General features: G+C 40.9%; 1 protein-coding gene across 1 annotated transcript in view; it reads right to left on the reverse strand.

Moving 5' to 3' along the window:
• rngtt (RNA guanylyltransferase and 5'-phosphatase) overlaps nt 1-19,237 on the reverse strand; it is a 298,354-nt gene that overhangs the window by 57,948 nt on the left and 221,169 nt on the right. The window contains exon 12 of the mRNA XM_060914040.1: nt 10,934-11,002. Coding sequence (XP_060770023.1) covers nt 10,934-11,002 — 69 coding nt within the window. The remainder of the gene's footprint in view (nt 1-10,933; nt 11,003-19,237) is intronic.

Raw genomic sequence — 19,237 nt, forward strand, 5'->3', positions numbered from 1 at the left:
ATGTAAACTTCTGACCACAACTGTATATTCATACGCTTCTGTGAGAATAATCACAGAATAAGCAAGGTACCAGTTTATTAGTATCAGCTGTTATACTGAATAGGGCGGGGATGGGGTTATCCATCAGTAAAAATAATATCCATCGGCATTTAGGCAGCACCATTTGTACACAGTGTCTCTTCTGAAGAGCAAACAGCTCAGGTGCTTTTTCTAACATCACTTTGCAAACATTGGTGTTGGCACCTTTTCCTGTCACCACATTGATGACCATTGAATGGAATGAATAAATAAATAAATAAATAAATAAATAAATGTTAATTCCCCATATTTCTCCCAAGACTGGCCACCTACCAATTCCCACCCATCAGCTAACCCTCCCCAATCATACTATAGCTACCAACCAGGGAGGGTTAAAGGCTAACACGTGCTTCCTCCTGGACGTGCGCTTCAATCCAGCCTACTGCATTTTTTTCACACTGCTGCTCTTGCAGTGTAACACAATCGGAGGAAAGCGCTCTGCCCTCTTCCTCATACATAGGCTCACAGATGACCATGATTGGCTAGTGTCCCTGTAATTGACAGGGGAGAGAGAGATTATGCCATCCCTCCCACCAAGACAGCATGACCAATTTCACTCTCCCAGCTATGGCAGTGGCATTGTCAGGATTCATACTGGCAATCAACTGACAAACGAGCAAATGCTTTTCTGTTACACCATCCGGGAGCCAAATAACGGCGGGAACACACACACACGTTGATTTTGGGCTGTCCCAGACAAAAGATGACCAACATGAGAAGAAATGTGGTGATATCTTTGATCCTAACTATAAAACAGTGGTCCTACATTGCATGGTCTTGTGTCCAAAGACAGCAAGGGACAAAATATTCTTAGTGTCAGAACGACTGCTGCTAAAACCTACATCTACTAGCCAACCAATAAGAATGCACACACTGGCACCAAAACCTGAATGCAACCTCGATTCTTGCTTACCTTCACTGTTTACCACTACAGCAGAACAGATGGATGACGCACGTTGATGGCATGTTATTCTCATATGTTGATTCGTGTCATAAAGCTTTGATTCAGTATGTCTCATCCAGGCTTGTAGTACTCGAGTCCAGGACTTGGACTCGAGTCCGACTCGTGCCCTAATTTCAAAGACTCATGACTCGACTTGGACTTGAGCACTGATGACTCAGACTTGTGCATTAACTGCATTAGGACTCGTAAATTGAAGACAAAGACTCAGATTTTTTTCTTCTTTATTTTTTGTAACATGCCATAATATTTTGGCATAAAATGTTTATATCTACATTAATTTTGCACTAATTTTGTGCAAGAGTGTCACACCTGTGCGCCTTGGCGCGTGCATCAGACAGACTCTCAGGCGCGCTCCGGACAGCGTGCGTGCCAAGTGGACTCTCATGCATGTGCCGTAAACGACCTGCACCTGCACAGGATTAAGGCGCAATCAGCGCGCCTATATAAAAACTGTGAAAACGCACTTACTTTGCGAAGTATTGAGTTGCATTGCTGACACGTTATCGAGCCTTATTTCCTGGTTTGGCTTCCTGATTCCCTGTTTCTCAACTTTGATTCTGCAGACTCTACGATAGCCTGTTTGTGCCTCACTCAACCTATTGCCCATTTCACTGTTTTACGATTTTTGCCTGCAGTTCTGGATTTTTATCCGTCTTCACTTGTATTAATAAACACACCTTCTGCACTTACATCTGTCTCCCAACCATCTCTGACAAAATACTTCGCACTCCCTGACAAAGAGAATGCACATTCACCTGTTCATACGTCATGTTCAGGAACAGTCATGTTAATGAAGCTGAAACAGCCGCCATCAAATGGTGCGGTTGGAGTGTTGGACTTGACTCAAATTTTTTTTAATGACTCGGACGTGAACACTGTGGACTCGACTACAACACTGGTGTCATTATCATACAGTCTACATACATCTAACTTGATGATGTACAGTGGTGCTTGAAAGTTTGTGAACCCTTTAGAATTTTCTATATTTCTGCACAAATATGACCTAGAACAACATCAGATTTTCACACAAGTCCTAAAAGTAGATAAAGAGAACCCAGTTAAACAAATGAGACAAAAATATTATACTTGGTCATTTATTTATTTATTGAGGAAAATTATCCCATATTACATATCTGTGAGTGGCAAAAGTATGTGAACCTCTAGGATTAGCAGTTAATTTGAATGTGAAATTAGAGTCCGGTGTTTTCAATCAATAGGATGACAATCAGGTGTGAGTGGTCACCCTGTTTTATTTAAAGAACAGGGATCTATCAAAGTCTGATCTTCACAACACGTTTGTGGAAGTGTATCATGGCACGAACAAAGGAAATTTCTGAGGACCTAAGAAAAAAAGTGTTGTTGATGCTCATCAGGCTGGAAAAGGTTACAAAACCATCTCTAAAGAGTTTGGACTCCACAGTCAGACAGATTGTGTACAAATGGAGGAAATTCAAGACCATTGTTACCCTCCCCAAGAGTGGTCGACCAACAAAGATCACTCCAAGAGCAAGGCGTGTAATAGTCAGCGAGGTCACAAAGGACCACAGGGTAACTTCTAAGCAACTGAAGGCCTCTCTCACATTGGCTAATGTGAATGTTCATGAGTCCACCATCAGGAGAACACTGAACAACAATGGTGTGCATGGCAGGGTTGCAAGGAGAAAGCCACTGCTCTCCAAAAAGAACATTGCCGCTCGTCTGCAGTTTGTTAAAGATCACGTGGACAAGCCAGAAGACTATTGGAAAAATGTTTTGTGGATGGATGAGAAAAAAATAGAACTTTTTGGTTTAAATGAGAAGCGTTATGTTTGGAGAAAGGAAAACACTGCATTCCAGCATAAGAACCTTATCCCATCTGTGAAACATGGTGGTGGTAGTATCATGGTTTGGGTCTGTTCTGCTACATCTGGGCCAGGACGGCTTGTCATCATTGATGGAACAATGAATTCTAAATTATACCAGCAAATTCTAAAGGAAAATGTCAGGACATCTGTCCATGAACTGAATCTCAAGAGAAGGTGGGTCATGCAGCAAGACAACGACCCTAAGCACACAACTCGTTCTACCAAAGAATGGTTAAGGAAGAATAAAGTTAATGTTTTGGAATGGCCAAGTCAAAGTCCTGACCTTAATCCAATCAAAATGTTGTGGAAGGACCTGAAGCGAGCAGTTCATGTGAGGAAACCCACCAACATCCCAGAGTTGAAGCTGTTCTATATGGAGGAATAGGCTAAAATTCCTCCAAGCCAGTGTGCAGGACTGATCAACAGTTACCGGAAACATTTAGTTGCAGTTATTGCTGCACAAGGGGGTCACACCAGATACTGAAAGCAAAGGTTCACATACTTTTGCCACTCACAGATATGTAATATTGGAACATTTTCCTCAATAAATAAATGACTAAGTATCATATTTTTGTCTCATTTGTTTAACTGGGTTCTCTTTATCTACTTTTAGGACTTGTGTGAAAATCTGATGATGTTTTAGGTCATATTTATGCAGAAATATAGAAAATTCTAAAGGGTTCACAAACTTTCAAGCACCACTGTACCCACATGTATTAGATCTATGGTACAAAGTGTGGCTTGCAATAAACTTGCATGATTGCTGTAATCTCAGTCTGTTGCTGCCATAAAAGATTTTTCAAGGATGCTCTCTGCCCCGCCGCCAATATTTTGCTTTTTGGTTCATTTAATTATATATGCAGCACCAAATCAAACCAAAGAGCAAAGGAACCAAAAGCGTCAATTTTGCTCCAATTCAGACACTACAAATGGACTAATAGTTGTGAAAGCGCTCTAAGATTATTAAAAACATAAATCGGATGTTTCCAGACTTTGGACTGCTACCGTAGTGCCCTTGACTGTCTATTATTCCAAAAGTATTTGATGCTGGAACGTCTACAGGCATGTCACACTGGAGTGGTAATCTTGCTATGTTTTATCATGGATTATGAATCTTTGCAAATACTTAACCCCAGATCTAATACAGGATGTGCACGACTGAATGATCAACACTCAAATCATGATGACTGCATGTATGCAGTTACAATCTCTGTAACACTGAATCTTGTACATCTTGGATGAGTGGCTAACGTCATTCCTCCTCCCTTAAAGCATACAAAACGGATGTGTTTTACGTTCTGGTTTGGCTGATCGACTGTTTGTTGGTGTAGGAGGAGGTGAAGAAGTGTCATTCATTCAAACACGCACAGCAGGAAAAAAGATTGAGAAGGAAAGGAGTGAAATAGAAAATGAGCCTGACAAGAAGAAAGGTGGAAGTAAAAGGGGGGGATGTGTCGTGTGTGTGTGTGAGAGAGAGAAGGTAAGACGAGTGCATGAAAGCAGTCAACATGTAAGCGTCTGAACTCTTCTGTGGGCAGTGAGGTGAGTTCAGCCGTTTGTGCGGTGTTGTTGGGAGGCTCTGCCAACAAAATCCCCAATTCTCACATGCACACACCAGCTTGATCAGTCAGACTAACAGGAAATCCTGACGCTTTCAGGCTGCTCATATCCTCAGTCATTAAACTCTCTATAATGCAGCTCCAAGCAATCTGCTTCCAGCTTTGCACGGAGAGCACGATGTCAGATGCAGGCAGGGCAATCAGCCAGAGCATGAAACAAACCTCCCCGATTCTATTAGTGAATTAAAGCTGACTTAATTCTCTCAATTTCAATCGTGCATGCTGTTATTTACAGCCCACATCCACTTAGGTGGGGTTTTCATTAATTTAGAAGCACCGCTGTCTCCAATATAGCCAAAGCACCCCAGCTACTTGAAATAGCAATTATAAAACACTTAAAATGTATAAATGTTAAAGGAAAATGATTAACAATGAGGTGATGTGATGTGACCTCACATGAAGCAGATTTAGTGTTGCCAACCCAAAGTGTTTCATTCTTTTTCTCCCTTTCTTCTTCTATAAACTGGCAGCGCTTTAGGTGTTTGTCATGTGGTGCAACGTCAATGGTCACTGGTGACAACAAATAATGATGTGCTCAGTTTTTATGGTTGCCTGAGAGCAAATGGTATAGAATCAAATGCTACATGTGAATCAAGATTGCAGTTTTGGGGCTGAAGATTAATGGCAAAATGGTATTCGGTGTAATACCGAATACCACCACAGGTCTCAGCCGACATGAGCCACTGATTCGGTTTGATTTTTCTTCTACATGTTCAGGCCATTCTCACAGGAGGCACATTTTACATATCTGTGGTGTTGTGATTGACTAAAAAGAAAAGGATCAAATTAACATTCAATTTCTGTTTGATTCAAGAAATGGATCTGTGTTTCTGGCTGAAATATTTCAAACTCATTTCCCTCCGAGGCAACAAAATGACACCATGATGAGTAAACTGTTGGACAGTCGAGCAAGGAGTAATGTGATCCATTTCTGATGAGACAATTTGTGCATTTCTTGATCAGTGCACGAAACTGTGAATAGCAGAAGACAGTCAACACTGGCAAGAAGACTCTGAGGAGTTCAAAGTCAAATCCTAGCTCACATCAGAAGGCAGCAGACGACTCACCATCATGATCATGAGATTTAAATGAGTGAGGTCTCTCTTGTCTCTGGCCAGCTGCATTATTCATTATTATGAACAAGAGCTTTCTGAATCATGAATACATTATCACCCAAAATCAGAAAAAAAAAGTTGGGAAGGTATGCTGAAATTGAAACTAACGCTGAAAACAATTATTTGTGAATAATCTTTGATCTGTATCACACTCAAAACAACACAGCAGCACATTATTTGAGGTTTTACCTCATGAATTTTGTTTTTTCAAAATAACCCCGTTTCAATTTGGATTCTTGCAACACTTTTTTTTTTTAAGTTAAAGCATTTACCACTTTATTATTTCTTTTCACAACACTTAAAAGATGTTTAGGGACTGAAAATACCAAGTGATGAAGTGTTTCAGGTGTTATTTTGTCCCGTTTTTCCTGCAAAAACTTCTTAATGTGTGTAACAGTCCGGGGTCGTCGTTGTCATATTCTTCATTTCAAAATTTGCCACACATTCTCTACTGGGGACAGAGGGGATACACCCTCTTCTTCCACAGCCATACCTTTGTAATGTGGGCAGAATGTGGTTTTGCATTGTCTTGTTGAAATCCCTGGAAAAGGTGTTGCCTTAATGGCAGCAAATGTTGCTCCAAAATCTCAATTTTTTTTTTCATTAATGCTCCATCACAGTTACCTTGGCCAAGGGCACTGACACAACCCCATACCATGACAGATGGCAGCTTTTGGATTTGTTGCTGGTGACAGTCTGGATGCTCCTTTTAGTCTTTGGTCCAGAGTATACAGTGTCCATTTCTTACAAAAAAGACCTGCAATACTGATTCATCTGACCACAATACACATCCCAGATGCCTCCGAGCCCAGAGAAGTTGACGGCGCTTCTGGACACATTTAACATAAGGCTTCCTTTTTGCATAATAAAGTTTTAACTGCCATTTGTGGATGTAACTCTGTGTTGTAGAGCTTGACAAAGGCTTGCCAAAGTAATCCAGAGCCCATGTGGTTATATCGGCTATAGATGAATGACGGTTCTTGATGCAGTACTGTCTGAGGGATCAAAGATGATGGATGTTCAGATTAGGCTTGTGCCCTTGCCCTTTATGCACCAAAACTCCTCCAGATTACTTGAACAGTTTAATGATATTATGCACCACAGAGGGTCAAATATTTCTTTGAGGAACAGTATTTTTAAACATTTAATTCATTTTCTCACACCTTTTTTTAACAAACTGGGGATCCTCGGCCCATCTTTGCTCCTCAAAGACTAGACCTTTCCTGGATACTGATTTTGTACCAAATCATGATTACCTGTTGACATCACCTGTTTCAAACCACATCATTATTTAATTGTTTTCTCATGACTAGCCCTAAATTGCCCTGTCTTAATTTTTTTTGGAATGTGTTGCAGGCCTGAAATGCAGGAATGGATGTATATTAACAAGTGAAATGAAGTTGACCAGACAAAACATGAAATATCTTGGGTTCATACTGTCTCCAATGAAATACAAGTCAAAGTAAATTTAGAAATCTCAGCTTTTTTTTTTTTTATTTGCATTTTCATACCGGCCCAAATTTTTTCTGATTTGGGGTTGTACCAGAAAAAAAAGAACAAAAAAAAAAAAAAAGAGACAATTAAATGTTCACTGCAAATGCACATCAGGTACGACATATGACTTTCACCACTCTGACAGAGACAGTTTGTTTAGCAAACTAGGTGGCGACCTGTGGATTTGTTTGTTTATTGGAGAGAGACGTGTACCAGCTCAGTGTCAACCTGGATCTGTATGATGCCATCCCACTGAGACAATCAGAAAGAGGAGACAGAAGGACAATGTGCCTTTTTATATGGTTAAAAACAATCTTAAAAAACAAAACAAAAAAACTGGGCTGCACTATAACAAGTCCACATCTGGCTGGTGCGCTTTTCTATGTCTGACTTTTTTCATGTAAAATCTGTGAACCATTTTCATCTGATGGGAAAACAGAAGTGTTGGGAGAGTGAGTGGGGTCTCAAGTAGCTTTCTTCTGATATGCAGAGATATGCAGATTGCAATGATGTGATCTTTGCAAGCGCCTTTATGTTTCCATGGGTACTGCCTCATCGAACAAACAAGAGTGCTCTGAGAGCACAATATCCACTGCTGGCAACTACGCCATAACTCTGGTAAAACGTGACTGAACTGAACAAAATTGCAATATGTGTATTACCGATATATAACAAAGAATCCTGCCAAGTTTCATGAAATTCCTCCAAAAATTGTGAGAGGAGTTGATTTCAGAAGGTGAGTACCCTTCCTGGGACAGACAGATGGGCGTCGCCACGACATAATAAAAATTGTGAGGGAAGTTGATTTCAGAAAGCAAGCACACCTTGATGAAATTGCAAAAGTTTGTTAATAATCAAGGGCACAACTCTGGTAAAATTTGCCTAAATTAAATGAAATTTCAATATGCGTATAACCGCCATACAACAAAGCCTTTTGCCAAGTTTGGTGAAATTGCCCCATAAATTGTGAGGGGGAGATGATTTCAGAAGGAAAACACACTTTCATGAAATTGTCAAATTATAATTTTGTGAATCAAGGGCTGTAACTCTGGTAAAATATGACTGAATTGAATGAAATTACAATATGCGTAGTACCGACATAACAAAAAATCCTGCCAAGTTTCATGAAATTCTTCCAAAAATTGTGAGAGGAGTTGATTTCAGAAGGTGAGCACCCTTCCTGGGATGGGCGGACGGACATCGCTGCAACATAACCCCCCTTCAGGCCTTTCAGCCAGCGGAGGATAAAAACAGTAAAAATGCATTGTGGTATTGGCGTGTGTGATATTACAGTCTGAAGAGGAAGTTAAAATCATCTGCACGTTTGTCTATGATGAAGTTTTGTTCAGGATGTTGTCTTTTAACGATAAATATTATGCAGTACAGAACATTTGTAACTTTCAAATGTCTACGTCCCGAGTGGCTCCTGAGTGACGCAACAGATTGGAGAATACACAGCTATTGGCCAAGACCCAAGGAAGAAAAATTGGTCAAAAGGATTGCATAACTCTAGCCTTCCCTTTTCAAATCACACAGACAGTTGACAATCGCTGTCAGAGAGCTCATGTATGTGGAAGAGGGCAGATAGTGCTTTCCTTGGAGGCTGGTGGGTGAGGAGTTTGCATACACTTTGCCAGACTCTTTGTCCTTCCTAAACCTGTGGAAAGCATGACTGGCGTTGCGTCTCTCCCCAACAGAGCTTTTGTGTCAAATATCTGAAAAATATGAGATCCACAGGGCTGAGTGTGTCCAAGTTCTTTCTGCTGATTACGAAACACTGAAATGTACCATTCCATCATCTAAAGAGATTGGGACTGGAGCCACTGGTAAAGAGACCACACTCACCAGATCAACCTGAGCAGGAAATGTAGCTGGTTTCCCCTACAGTGTTTTGTTAGATGTTAGAACACAGCGCTGTTGAATTAAGGTTAATATTCATGTGCGCCGATGTCTGTGATTGGTCCTTATTAACAATCGCAAGGGCTCTGTTACAAAATGGTGCCTTAAGTCCTTATCCAGTGATGAGGTCACGGTGCAGACCTCTGGATGTGTCAGTAAGTGCTGACATGAGGGAGTGAAAACAAGCATTTGCAAGATTAATCACACTCAGTATTAAAAGAGAGAGAGAGAGAAAATGGTTGTGATGCGATGAGCAATAAAATTTCAAATGAAGTTCATAATCAATCATTGTCAATTCCATGCAGTAATTCCTTATAAAACAATTTACAGGCTATAAACTTAAATTCGTTACTGAAATCACACTTGATTTAATCATTTTTAATAATTCTGCTTCATGGTCATGGGGAAAAAAATAATAATGAAAGACACTGAAAGAGATAATATTTGTCTTTCACAATAATAACAAAGTTTACGTTTTATTATCATGAGGCACTGTAGCTACTTTGAGACAAGAATAGACGAGAAAAGGTCAGACAAGAGACCGGCGGTGGCAATAATAATAATTTTCTCATCGCAGAGAAGCGATGAGACTAGATGACATGCAGGAACAAGTGGTGAGACGAGACGAGATGAGACAAGCAATGGAAAGAAAAGAGGAGAGATGAGACAATAAACGAGAGAACGATGTGAAGAGATGAGAAGCAAGACAAGGAGAAGAAACAAGAACAGAAGTTACAAGACGACGTGACAAGACAAGAGATAAGAAGTGAAACAAGAAGTGACTAGATGAGAAGAGATGAGAAAAGGTGAGACCCAAAGAGAGGAGAGAAGCGATGAGAAGAAAAGGGGAAAAGGAAAGATGAGCAGTGAAGAACGAAGTGGCAAGAAGAGATGAGACGACATGAACATGAGAAAATTATCAACTCGTCACATCTCATCATCTTTCTTCTTGTATTCTCTTATCATCTTGTATCTTCTTATCTAGTCAAGACAAGACGAAAGGAGGAGGACAACAAAAAACGGCAGAGACGAGGAGGAACCAGTCGAGAAAAGACAGGACCAATGTGCACAACGAGTCTGTGCAATCCTGTGCCATATGCTAATAATCTGTAGAGTGAAATAAATAATGTAGAGTTGAAATAAATAATGGCATCATCAAAGTTCTGAACTAAAAACTGCTTTAAATTTCCTCCAGTTCACATGAATGAATAATGAGCTTTCACCTCTGCCACCTGCTCTAGCCTCCCACCGCTGGCCAAACTCATTATGCTCAGAACAAAATCAGACCTGAGGTTTACAAAACATTTGGGGGAAAAAACAAAAAAACAAAACTCCTTATGGTCTCTATAAACTCGATACAGTCAATTTTGCCACGAAAATCCTTGTGCAGCAATTCAAACTCTCTCAATCTTTTTGCATGAATTCATTTCAGAATTTTTTTTTTTTTGGGGGGGGGGGGGGGGGGGGGGGAGACAGAGGCATCGAGAGGGCACTTTTCTTGCTGTCACCTGCCTGCAATCCATCACCTTCATCACCAATTGACTATTGATGAATAGAACGGCCGTGTCACCAAACACAGCTGCTAGAAGCTGTGTGCCCTTGACGGTGTGTTTGTGTCACGCCCAGACACACACACACACACACACACACACACACACACAGCTGCTGGAAGATTAAAAGGGTGTGAGCCTGGACATCTGTTGATAAAGCACTACAGAAGCTCCGGAGATAGAAAAACATGAACATAAGAAATGGAAGGAGAAGAAACAAAGGAAAAGGGGACATCACAAACCAATCATACTGATAGCTGCTGTTAGCACGGAGTCTGTCAGATTCATTCAATTTAATACTCGGTATTCCTGTGTGTGTGTGTGGGGGGGGGTGGGGGGGGTGTAATTGGAGGTGTGGGTCTGTACTCACCCCAATGGGCTGGAAGATCAGGCCGTCCACTTCATGACTGACCTGAGAGGTGAAACTGCCCTCAAGGAGCTGTGAGAGGGAGAGAGAGAGAGGTGTGTTAATGTGCTGACTAACAAAGCAGACAAAGGAAAAAAACTGGGGAAACAGAAGTGAGAGGAGAAAGATAGATGAGAATGATAATGCGTCTGAGAGAAAAGGGAGGAAGAAGGGCGAGAAGAGCAGAGTGAATAAGGCAAAGGAAAGCAGGAACGCAGAGAAACTGTGAGGAGGAGAGACAGAGAGAAGAGAAACAAAGCAAGAAAAAGACAATAAACTGAGGAAAAAGAAAGAAAGAAAGAAAGAAAGAAAGAAAGAAAGAAAGAAAGAAAGAAAGAAAGAAAGAAAGAAAGAAAGAAAGAAAGAAAGAAGGGGAAGGGAGATACAGCGTGAGAGACAGCAAGCGTGAGAGACAGCAAGGGACACGGTAAGAATGGAGAGACAGCAAGCGTGAGAGACAGCAAGGGACACGGTAAGAATGGAGAGAGAGCAAGAAGAGAGAGCGCAAACACAGCAAGAAGACGAGAGAGAGAGAGAAAGGAGAGGCAGCAAGAAACAAGCAAGAGACAAAGAAACGAGCGAGAGAGAGAGAGAAAGAAGAGGCAGCAAGAAACAAACAAGAGACAGAAAGAAACGAGCGAGAGAGAGAGAAAGGAGAGGCAGCAAGAAACAAACAAGAGACAGAAAGAAACGAGCGAGAGAGAGAGAGAAAGGAGAGACAGTAAGAAACAAACAAGACAGAAAGAAACGAGAGAGACAGAAAGGAAGGAGAGGCAGCAAGAAACAAACAAGAGACTAAAAGAAACGAGAGAGAGAGGCAGCAAGAAACAAACGAGAGAGAAGACAGGAAGGAGTGAGTGAGAGAAAGAAGGCAGAGATAGCAAGAAAAGGGAGAGAGAACGGGGACAGAGAGAAGATAGACAGAGAATGACTGATAGAGGGGTAGTGTAAGGTGCTGAGACAACAGATGATGCAAAAAAGTGACAGCGGGCAGAGAAGTGAACTCTGCTTGTGTGGGAAAACGCGCGCGCGACTGATGAAATTTCGTATTTTAACTTCTCTGTATGCAGTAGTCTCTGGGGTTTGATCACAACACTGGTAATAAAACACACGTCAGTGTTTTTACATTCATGTCTCCCCCAGTGAAATAAAGAAAAAGCTGAGCTGAACAGTGAGACTCGAAGTGTCTTAAATAATAAAAATAAAGAAAAAAACCCCACTGAATTTATTAGAAGGCGTGTCCAAACTTTTGACTGGTACTGTACGTTTCAGGGGGCTCCTTTAATCGAACACATGGCACTGAACACACTAGTTTGCATTAGCGCCGTCACACCTGTATTGTGCCATGCTGTAGACAACACTTTCACTTTAATAATAATCATATAACAGTTAGTTCAGGTCCACTAATCTGATTGGTCAAAGCAGCGTTCCAAGAATTCTGCCGTTTCACAGAACAGAATGGGAAGTTTCACTGCATGCATCACTCTGTGCATTGCGTCTGCATCCTGCACGCAAAATTCCACTTCCGAGTTCAAAACACCAGTAACGTCATCGGTGTACGAGGAAAATGATACTTAATATGAAAGCTCGTCAGATGAAGATGAAAAGGAAGAAGGTACTCTAATATTTCCAATCCGGAATCTCCTTCAACAGGAATGAACAAATCAATGTGAGCGAGCCAGCTAGTCAACGTGCTATCAAGTGAGTCTTCGGGATCTGTTTCCGCCAGCAGAACAAAAATAAACAGAAAATCTGGCCATAGTGTCCAAAATGTACTTGAAATTCATTTCTTGTTTATAGAACAAGAAGAGCAATATCACACTCGAGGTCGCGTAGTGCTGAGTTGGCTATAAGCCATGTATGACAAGATTGAGTGGAACAACTGTTTTATTCTATCCACATTCACTGGATTTTGAGAAAAACAAAGCATTTTTTTCCTTGCAAATTTGATGAATAAAAACTTTATCCAAAACAGCCAACAAACTCATTTCTGCTTAGAATGGAAACAAACAGATGAAATGACAGGAGCAATTTGTGAAAAATGCTATAATAATTCTTGGGGGAAAAAAAGATACATTCTTACCATCAAATACTTTTATTCCCTATTTTGTTGCTTTTTTGGGGGATTTGTTTTTGAGTAGAGATTTTATTTCGTCCTTGGTTGGTTCAGCAACATGCGCCGCCACTTTGCTTTTCTCTACTCATGGTATATGAGCTGGTAGGAGAGTAGCCAATCAGAGTGAGTGATTGCTCATATCCAGTGAATGAGCGAATGTGGATAGAAACATTATATAGATCACAAAAAACTACTGCTGTACATGCTTCGCATACTCTTTAAACCTGTATGTGCAAAAAAATTGTTTCCATTTTACTGTTAGGCTAGATTATCATTCATTTAAGTTAACGGTAAATTATCCGACAGTAACTTCACTAACTAAAATACAGCCAATTTTGGATACAGCTGAAGGTTCGTACTGATTCGATTGTGTTTGTGGGATTACTTTTGATTTTTTTCATGATTGTGAAATGTAAAATGTCTTGTAAAGGTGATGCAGATGCAAAAAAATAAAGCATTCAATGTGAATTCGAAGCTATTTGAATACATAAAGTTCTAAATTCAATTATCTGAAATTCAAGTCTTGAAAATCTAGGTTGAAACACTCGGGTAATAAATCACACAAAAAATGTAAACTATATAGACACAAGCAGAATCTTGAAATCTACCTCCCAAAAGTAACCAAGCTTAGTGACCAGATTTCTGACTTTTCACAGACAGGGCTGAGGTAGTGAGATTGATTTTGCTCAATATCACTGATATTAGGTTTTAACGGTGGTCACGCTATGAATTTCAAGTCTGTGACAGACAGGTTAAAATCCTGTCAAACTACGATTGGTATAAACCTATCGTAGTTTGTTGACTTCACCAGCATTAAAAAACAAAAAGAAAAAAAAAACATACTATTTAAATAATTTGTTACTTCATTCATTCCATTGGTCTATTCCCAACATTTAATTCAACAGAAGTAGTAAAACGAGACCATCAATGACGGTGTAGCTCACTCCGGCCCAGTCTAGTCCAGAAGGAATGATCTAAAGTGGGCCACCTTGCGTAATAAATGTTGCAAGTTATATATGATGGTGCTTGAAAGTTTGTGAACCCTTTAGAATTGTCTATATTTCTGCATAAATATGACCTAAAATCATCAGATTTTCACACAAGTCCTAAAAGTACATGAAGAGAACCCAGTTAAACAAATGAGACAAAAATATTATACTTGGTCATTTATTTATTTATTTATTTATTGAGGAAAATTATCCAATATTACATATCTGTGAGTGGCAAAAGTATGTGAACCTCTAGGATTAGCAGTTAATTTGAAGGTGAAATTAGAGTCAGGTGTTTTCAATCAATAGGATGACAATCAGGTGTGAGTGGGCACACTTTTATTTAAAGAACAGGGATCTATCAAAGTCTGATCTTCACAACACGTTTGTGGAAGTGTATTATGGCACGAAAAAAAAAAAGGAGATTTCTGAGGACCTCAGAAAAAGCGTTGTTGATGCTCATCAGGCTGGAAAAGGTTACAAAACCATCTCTAAAGAGTTTGGACTCCACCAATCAACAGTCACACAGACTGTGTACAAATCGAGGAAATTCAAGACCATTGTTACCCTCCCCAGGAGGGGTCGACCAACAAAGATCAAGAGCAAGGCGTGTAATAGTCGGCAAGGTCACAAAGGACCCACAGGGTAACTTCTAAGCAACTGAAGGCCTCTCTCACATTGGCTAATGTTAATGAGTCCACCATCAGGAGAACAGTGAACAACAATGGTGTGCATGGTAGGGTTGCAAGGAGAAAGCCACTGCTCTCCAAAAAGAACATTGCTGCTCGTCTGCAGTTTGCTAAAGATCACGTGGACAAGCCAGAAGGCTATTGGAAAAATGTTTTGTGGACGGATGAGAACAAAACAGAACTTTTTGGTTTAAATGAGAAACATTATGTTTGGAGAAAGGAAAACACTGCATTCCAGCATAAGAACCTTGTCCCATCTGTGAAACATGGTGGCGGTAGTATCATGGTTTGGGCCTGTTTTGCTGCAACTGGGCCAGAACAGCTTGCCATCATTGATGGAACAATGAATTCTGAATTATACCAGCAAATTCTAAAGGAAAATGTCAGGACATCTGTCCATGAACTGAATCTCAAGAGAAGGTGGGTCATGCAGCAAGACAACGACCCTAAGCACACAACTTGGTCTACCAAAGAATGGGTAAAGAAGAATAAAGTTAATGTTTTGGAATGGCCAAGTCAAAGTCCTGACCTTAATCCAATCGCAATGTTGTGGAAGGACCTGAAGTGAGCAGTTCATGTGAGGAAACCCACCAACATCCCAGAGTTGAAACTGTTCTGTACGGAGGAATGGGCTAATATTCCTCCAAGCCAGTGTGCAGGACTGATCAACAGTTACCGGAAACGTTTAGTTGCAGTTATTGCTGCACAAGGGGGTCACACCAGATACTGAAAGCAAAGTCCTCATACTTTTGCCACTCACAGATATGTAATATTGGAACATTTTCCTCAATAAATAAATGACCAAGTATAATATTTTTATCTCATTTGTCTGTGAATATTCTCAGTCATCCAGGTCATAGTAACTATGGGTGGTAAAAGAGAGCAACTGGACTTGCTTGAAGATTCTTGAAGACGTTTCACCTCTCATCCGAAAGGCTTCTTCAGTTCTGTCTGACTGGTAGGGAGTATCAGGTATTTATCCTCTCATGGATGAAAAGCTCATCTAAGGTGTCGTTGAGTCATCCTGTTGGTGTGGGTCACTGGGGGCTGAATGTGAATGGCCTCGAGAGTCATTAGGGTGATCAATGGATTGCCCGTTAAGGTGATCAATGGAATGCTGATTCTCTCTGTCCTCCTGTGAGCCACTGAAAACAGCTGGGTTTTGGTGTGCATTCAGTTGTCTGGGAAGTGTGCCAAGGACTGCATTGTAGGTGGCTGATAAATTATGTCTTAGACCCCCACCTCTGTTCAGTGATGGCCGTTCCAGGTTGACAAAAATGGCTTCTTTAACTCCTCGCTCATACCAACGATCCTCTCTGGCTAAAATGCGTACGCTGGAATCCTGAAATGAGTGTCCTTTGTTGTTAAGATGAAGGTAGACAGCAGAGTCCTGGCCTGAGGAACTGGCTCTCCTGTGTTGAGCCATACGCCTGTGAAGCGGTTGCTTGGTTTCACCAATATACGAGTCCGTGCATTGCTCACTGCACTGAATTGCATACACCACGTTGTCCTGTTTGTGTCTGGGTATTCTGTCCTTAGGGTGGACCAATTTCTGCTTCAGGGTGTTACTGGGTCTGAAATGTACCGGAATGTTGTGTTTGTAGAAGATCCTCCTGAGTTTCTCAGATAGACCAAAAATGTAGGGAATGACAATGCTCTTGCATTTGTTCCTGTTATCCTCCTTGTCCGTTATGTTCCTTTTCCTGCTCTTGAAGAAAGGCCAGTTGGGATACCCACAGTTCTGAAGTGCTTTCCTGATGTGATTCTGCTCCTTCTCTTTTCCCTCTACCGTTGTAGGGATGTTCTGAGCCCTGTGTTGCAAGGTCCTAATGACCCCCAATTTGTGGTCCAGTGGGTGGTGAGAATCGAAGAGTAGGTACTGGTCTGTGTGTGTGGGTTTCCGGTAGACCTCGATGCTAAGGCTTCTGTCTTGTCTAATGTGTACATCACAATCCAAGAAGGCTAGATTATTCCCACTTACGTCCTCCCGAGTGAAACTGATGTTGATATCCACTGCATTGATGTGTTTAGAGAAGGCTTCCACTTCATGGGCTTTGATTTTAACCCAGGTGTCATCCACGTATCTGAACCAGTGGCTGGGAGCAACTCCTGAAAAAGTGGTCAAGGCTTTATGTTCCACTTCCTCCATGTAAAGATTGGCCACAATAGGGGACACCGGTGAGCCCATGGCACATCCATGCTTCTGTCTGTAGAAACTTTCATTAAACTGGAAATAAGTGGTAGTCAGGCAGAGGTCAAGCAGGGTGCAAATCTGGTCCGTGGTGAGGTTCGTTCTATCCAGTAAGGTGTTGTCTTGAAGGAGTCGTTTTCTAACAGATTCAACTGCTTCTGTGGTGGGAATGCAGGTGAAAAGAGAAGTGACATCATAAGAAACCATGGTTTCATCTAAGTCTAGTTTGAGGTCTGCAACTTTAGTAGCAAAATCTTGGGAGTTTTTGACGTGATGTAGCGTATTCCCAACAAGAGGAGCCAGGATGGTGGCTAGGTGTTTGGCAATGTTATAGGTGACAGAGTTTATACTGCTGATGATAGGTCTGAGTGGAGCTCCTTCCTTGTGAATCTTGGGGAGTCTGTATATGAGAGGAACGGCTTCCCCGGGGTACAATCTGTAGTACAGAGATCGGTTGATGGCTTGGTCCTTTTCTAGTTGTTGCAGGCAGCTAACAATTTTCTTTTTGTAACAACTGGTGGGGTCCCATCTTAAGGTTTCATAGGTGGTTGTGTCGCTGAGGAGACTGGTCATCTTTGAGTGGTAGTCCGCTGTGTTTAGCACCACTGTGCATCTCCCTTTGTCAGCAGGAAGGATGGTGATGTCCCAGTCTCTCTGAAGCAATGTAAGAGCCCTCCTTTCTTGGCTGGTGAGGTTGGAGGGGGGTGCTTTTGCACCGGACAGAGCAGCTGATACCTTCAGTCTAAGTTGTTCTGCCTCTGTGTTGGTCAGGTTGTTGTTTCTGATGGCTGACTCTGTGGCTGTGATGAGAGGTGAAAGGTGAGAGGTGAAACGTCTTCAAGAATCTTCAAGCAAGTCCAGTTGCTCTCTTTTATCACCCATATTTATCTCATTTGTTTAACTGGATTCTCTTTATCTACTTTTAGGACTTGTGTGAAAATCTGATCTTGTTTTAGGTCATATTTATGCAGAAATATAGAAAATTCTAAAGGGTTCACAAACTTTCAAGCACCACTGTATATAGATCCTAGGAATACCGACCTATTCACCAGAAAGATTCCAAAATGGCAAGGAATTGACTGAGAAGCAATTTTTGTTGAACTGCTCATTAAGGCTTCATTAGTCCACTATTAACTTCATTAATAATTGTAATTAAGCAAATCTGGGTAGAAGTTATATGCACCCTAGGTACCCCTACTTTCCTACCAGAAAGAATCAAAAGTGGTGAAGAACTGAGGGAGAAGCAGCGATTTGTGTGGAAACTGCTAGTTAGGGATTGATTAATTACTCCATATCTTCATTATTAATTGCAATTATGCAAATTTGGGAAGAAGCCATATGCACCCCAGGCAGACCTACCTTCCTGCCGAAAAGAATAAAAATTGGTGAAGAACTGAGAGAAGAAGCGATTTCCGTGAAATATGGATGACTGACAACACATGACGGCATAAGTCATCAGCTGTCGGCCAGATGAGCAAAAAAAAAAAAAAAAACTCACACACACAAAAACTTCAGTAATGCACTCCAAAATAAATATTCTTAACAAAATAAATTAAAAATAAAGTAATAAACCTCTAATTGAATGAGAATGTATGATCTTATTTGTCTGTGCGTGGGTTTGTGCTGCGATTCGTGTTACTGGCCTGGGACGAGAAGCTGCACAAGTCATCTTTTAGTTCAAAAATTGGTTTAATCGCCATTCAAGGCAGCCAGGTGAATGTGGGAATACAAGTCTTTGATATCTCCTCACAGTCTGTCTCTTCCTTCAGAGAATTCAACCCTTACAGAATGCTGCCGACCTTTTGGGAATCCATCCGGTCTGTGGCTGCTGAAGGATTCCACAACCAGGCCATGAATCTCAGAAGCATGAGGAAAATCACATTGGGATTATTCCACTTCATAATCTTCTGATAAAGATTTTTGAACAGAAATTCGAGTGAAAAACACACTCAATTCAAGAGCAATAAAGACTATTCCTGCCAGACTCGCACACTACCTTGATTTCTTCCTCTCTTCCGACATCTCCAAGACTTCCTATATATACACACACAGTTTTTTCATGCCACACACCTCTTTTCATCATAATATTTGGAATTTCATTGACTTAACTCTGTATTACAGTGGTGCTTGAAAGTTTGCGAACCCTTTAGAATTTTCGATATTTCTGCATAAATAGGACCTAAAACATCATCAGATTTTCACACAAGTCCTAAAAGTAGATAAAGAGAACCCAGTTAAACAAATGAGACAAAAATATTATACTTGGCCATTTATTTATTGAGC

The sequence above is a fragment of the Neoarius graeffei genome, chromosome 2, assembly GCF_027579695.1.
Source record: "Neoarius graeffei isolate fNeoGra1 chromosome 2, fNeoGra1.pri, whole genome shotgun sequence".
NCBI classification, from domain to species: Eukaryota; Metazoa; Chordata; class Actinopteri; order Siluriformes; family Ariidae; genus Neoarius; species Neoarius graeffei.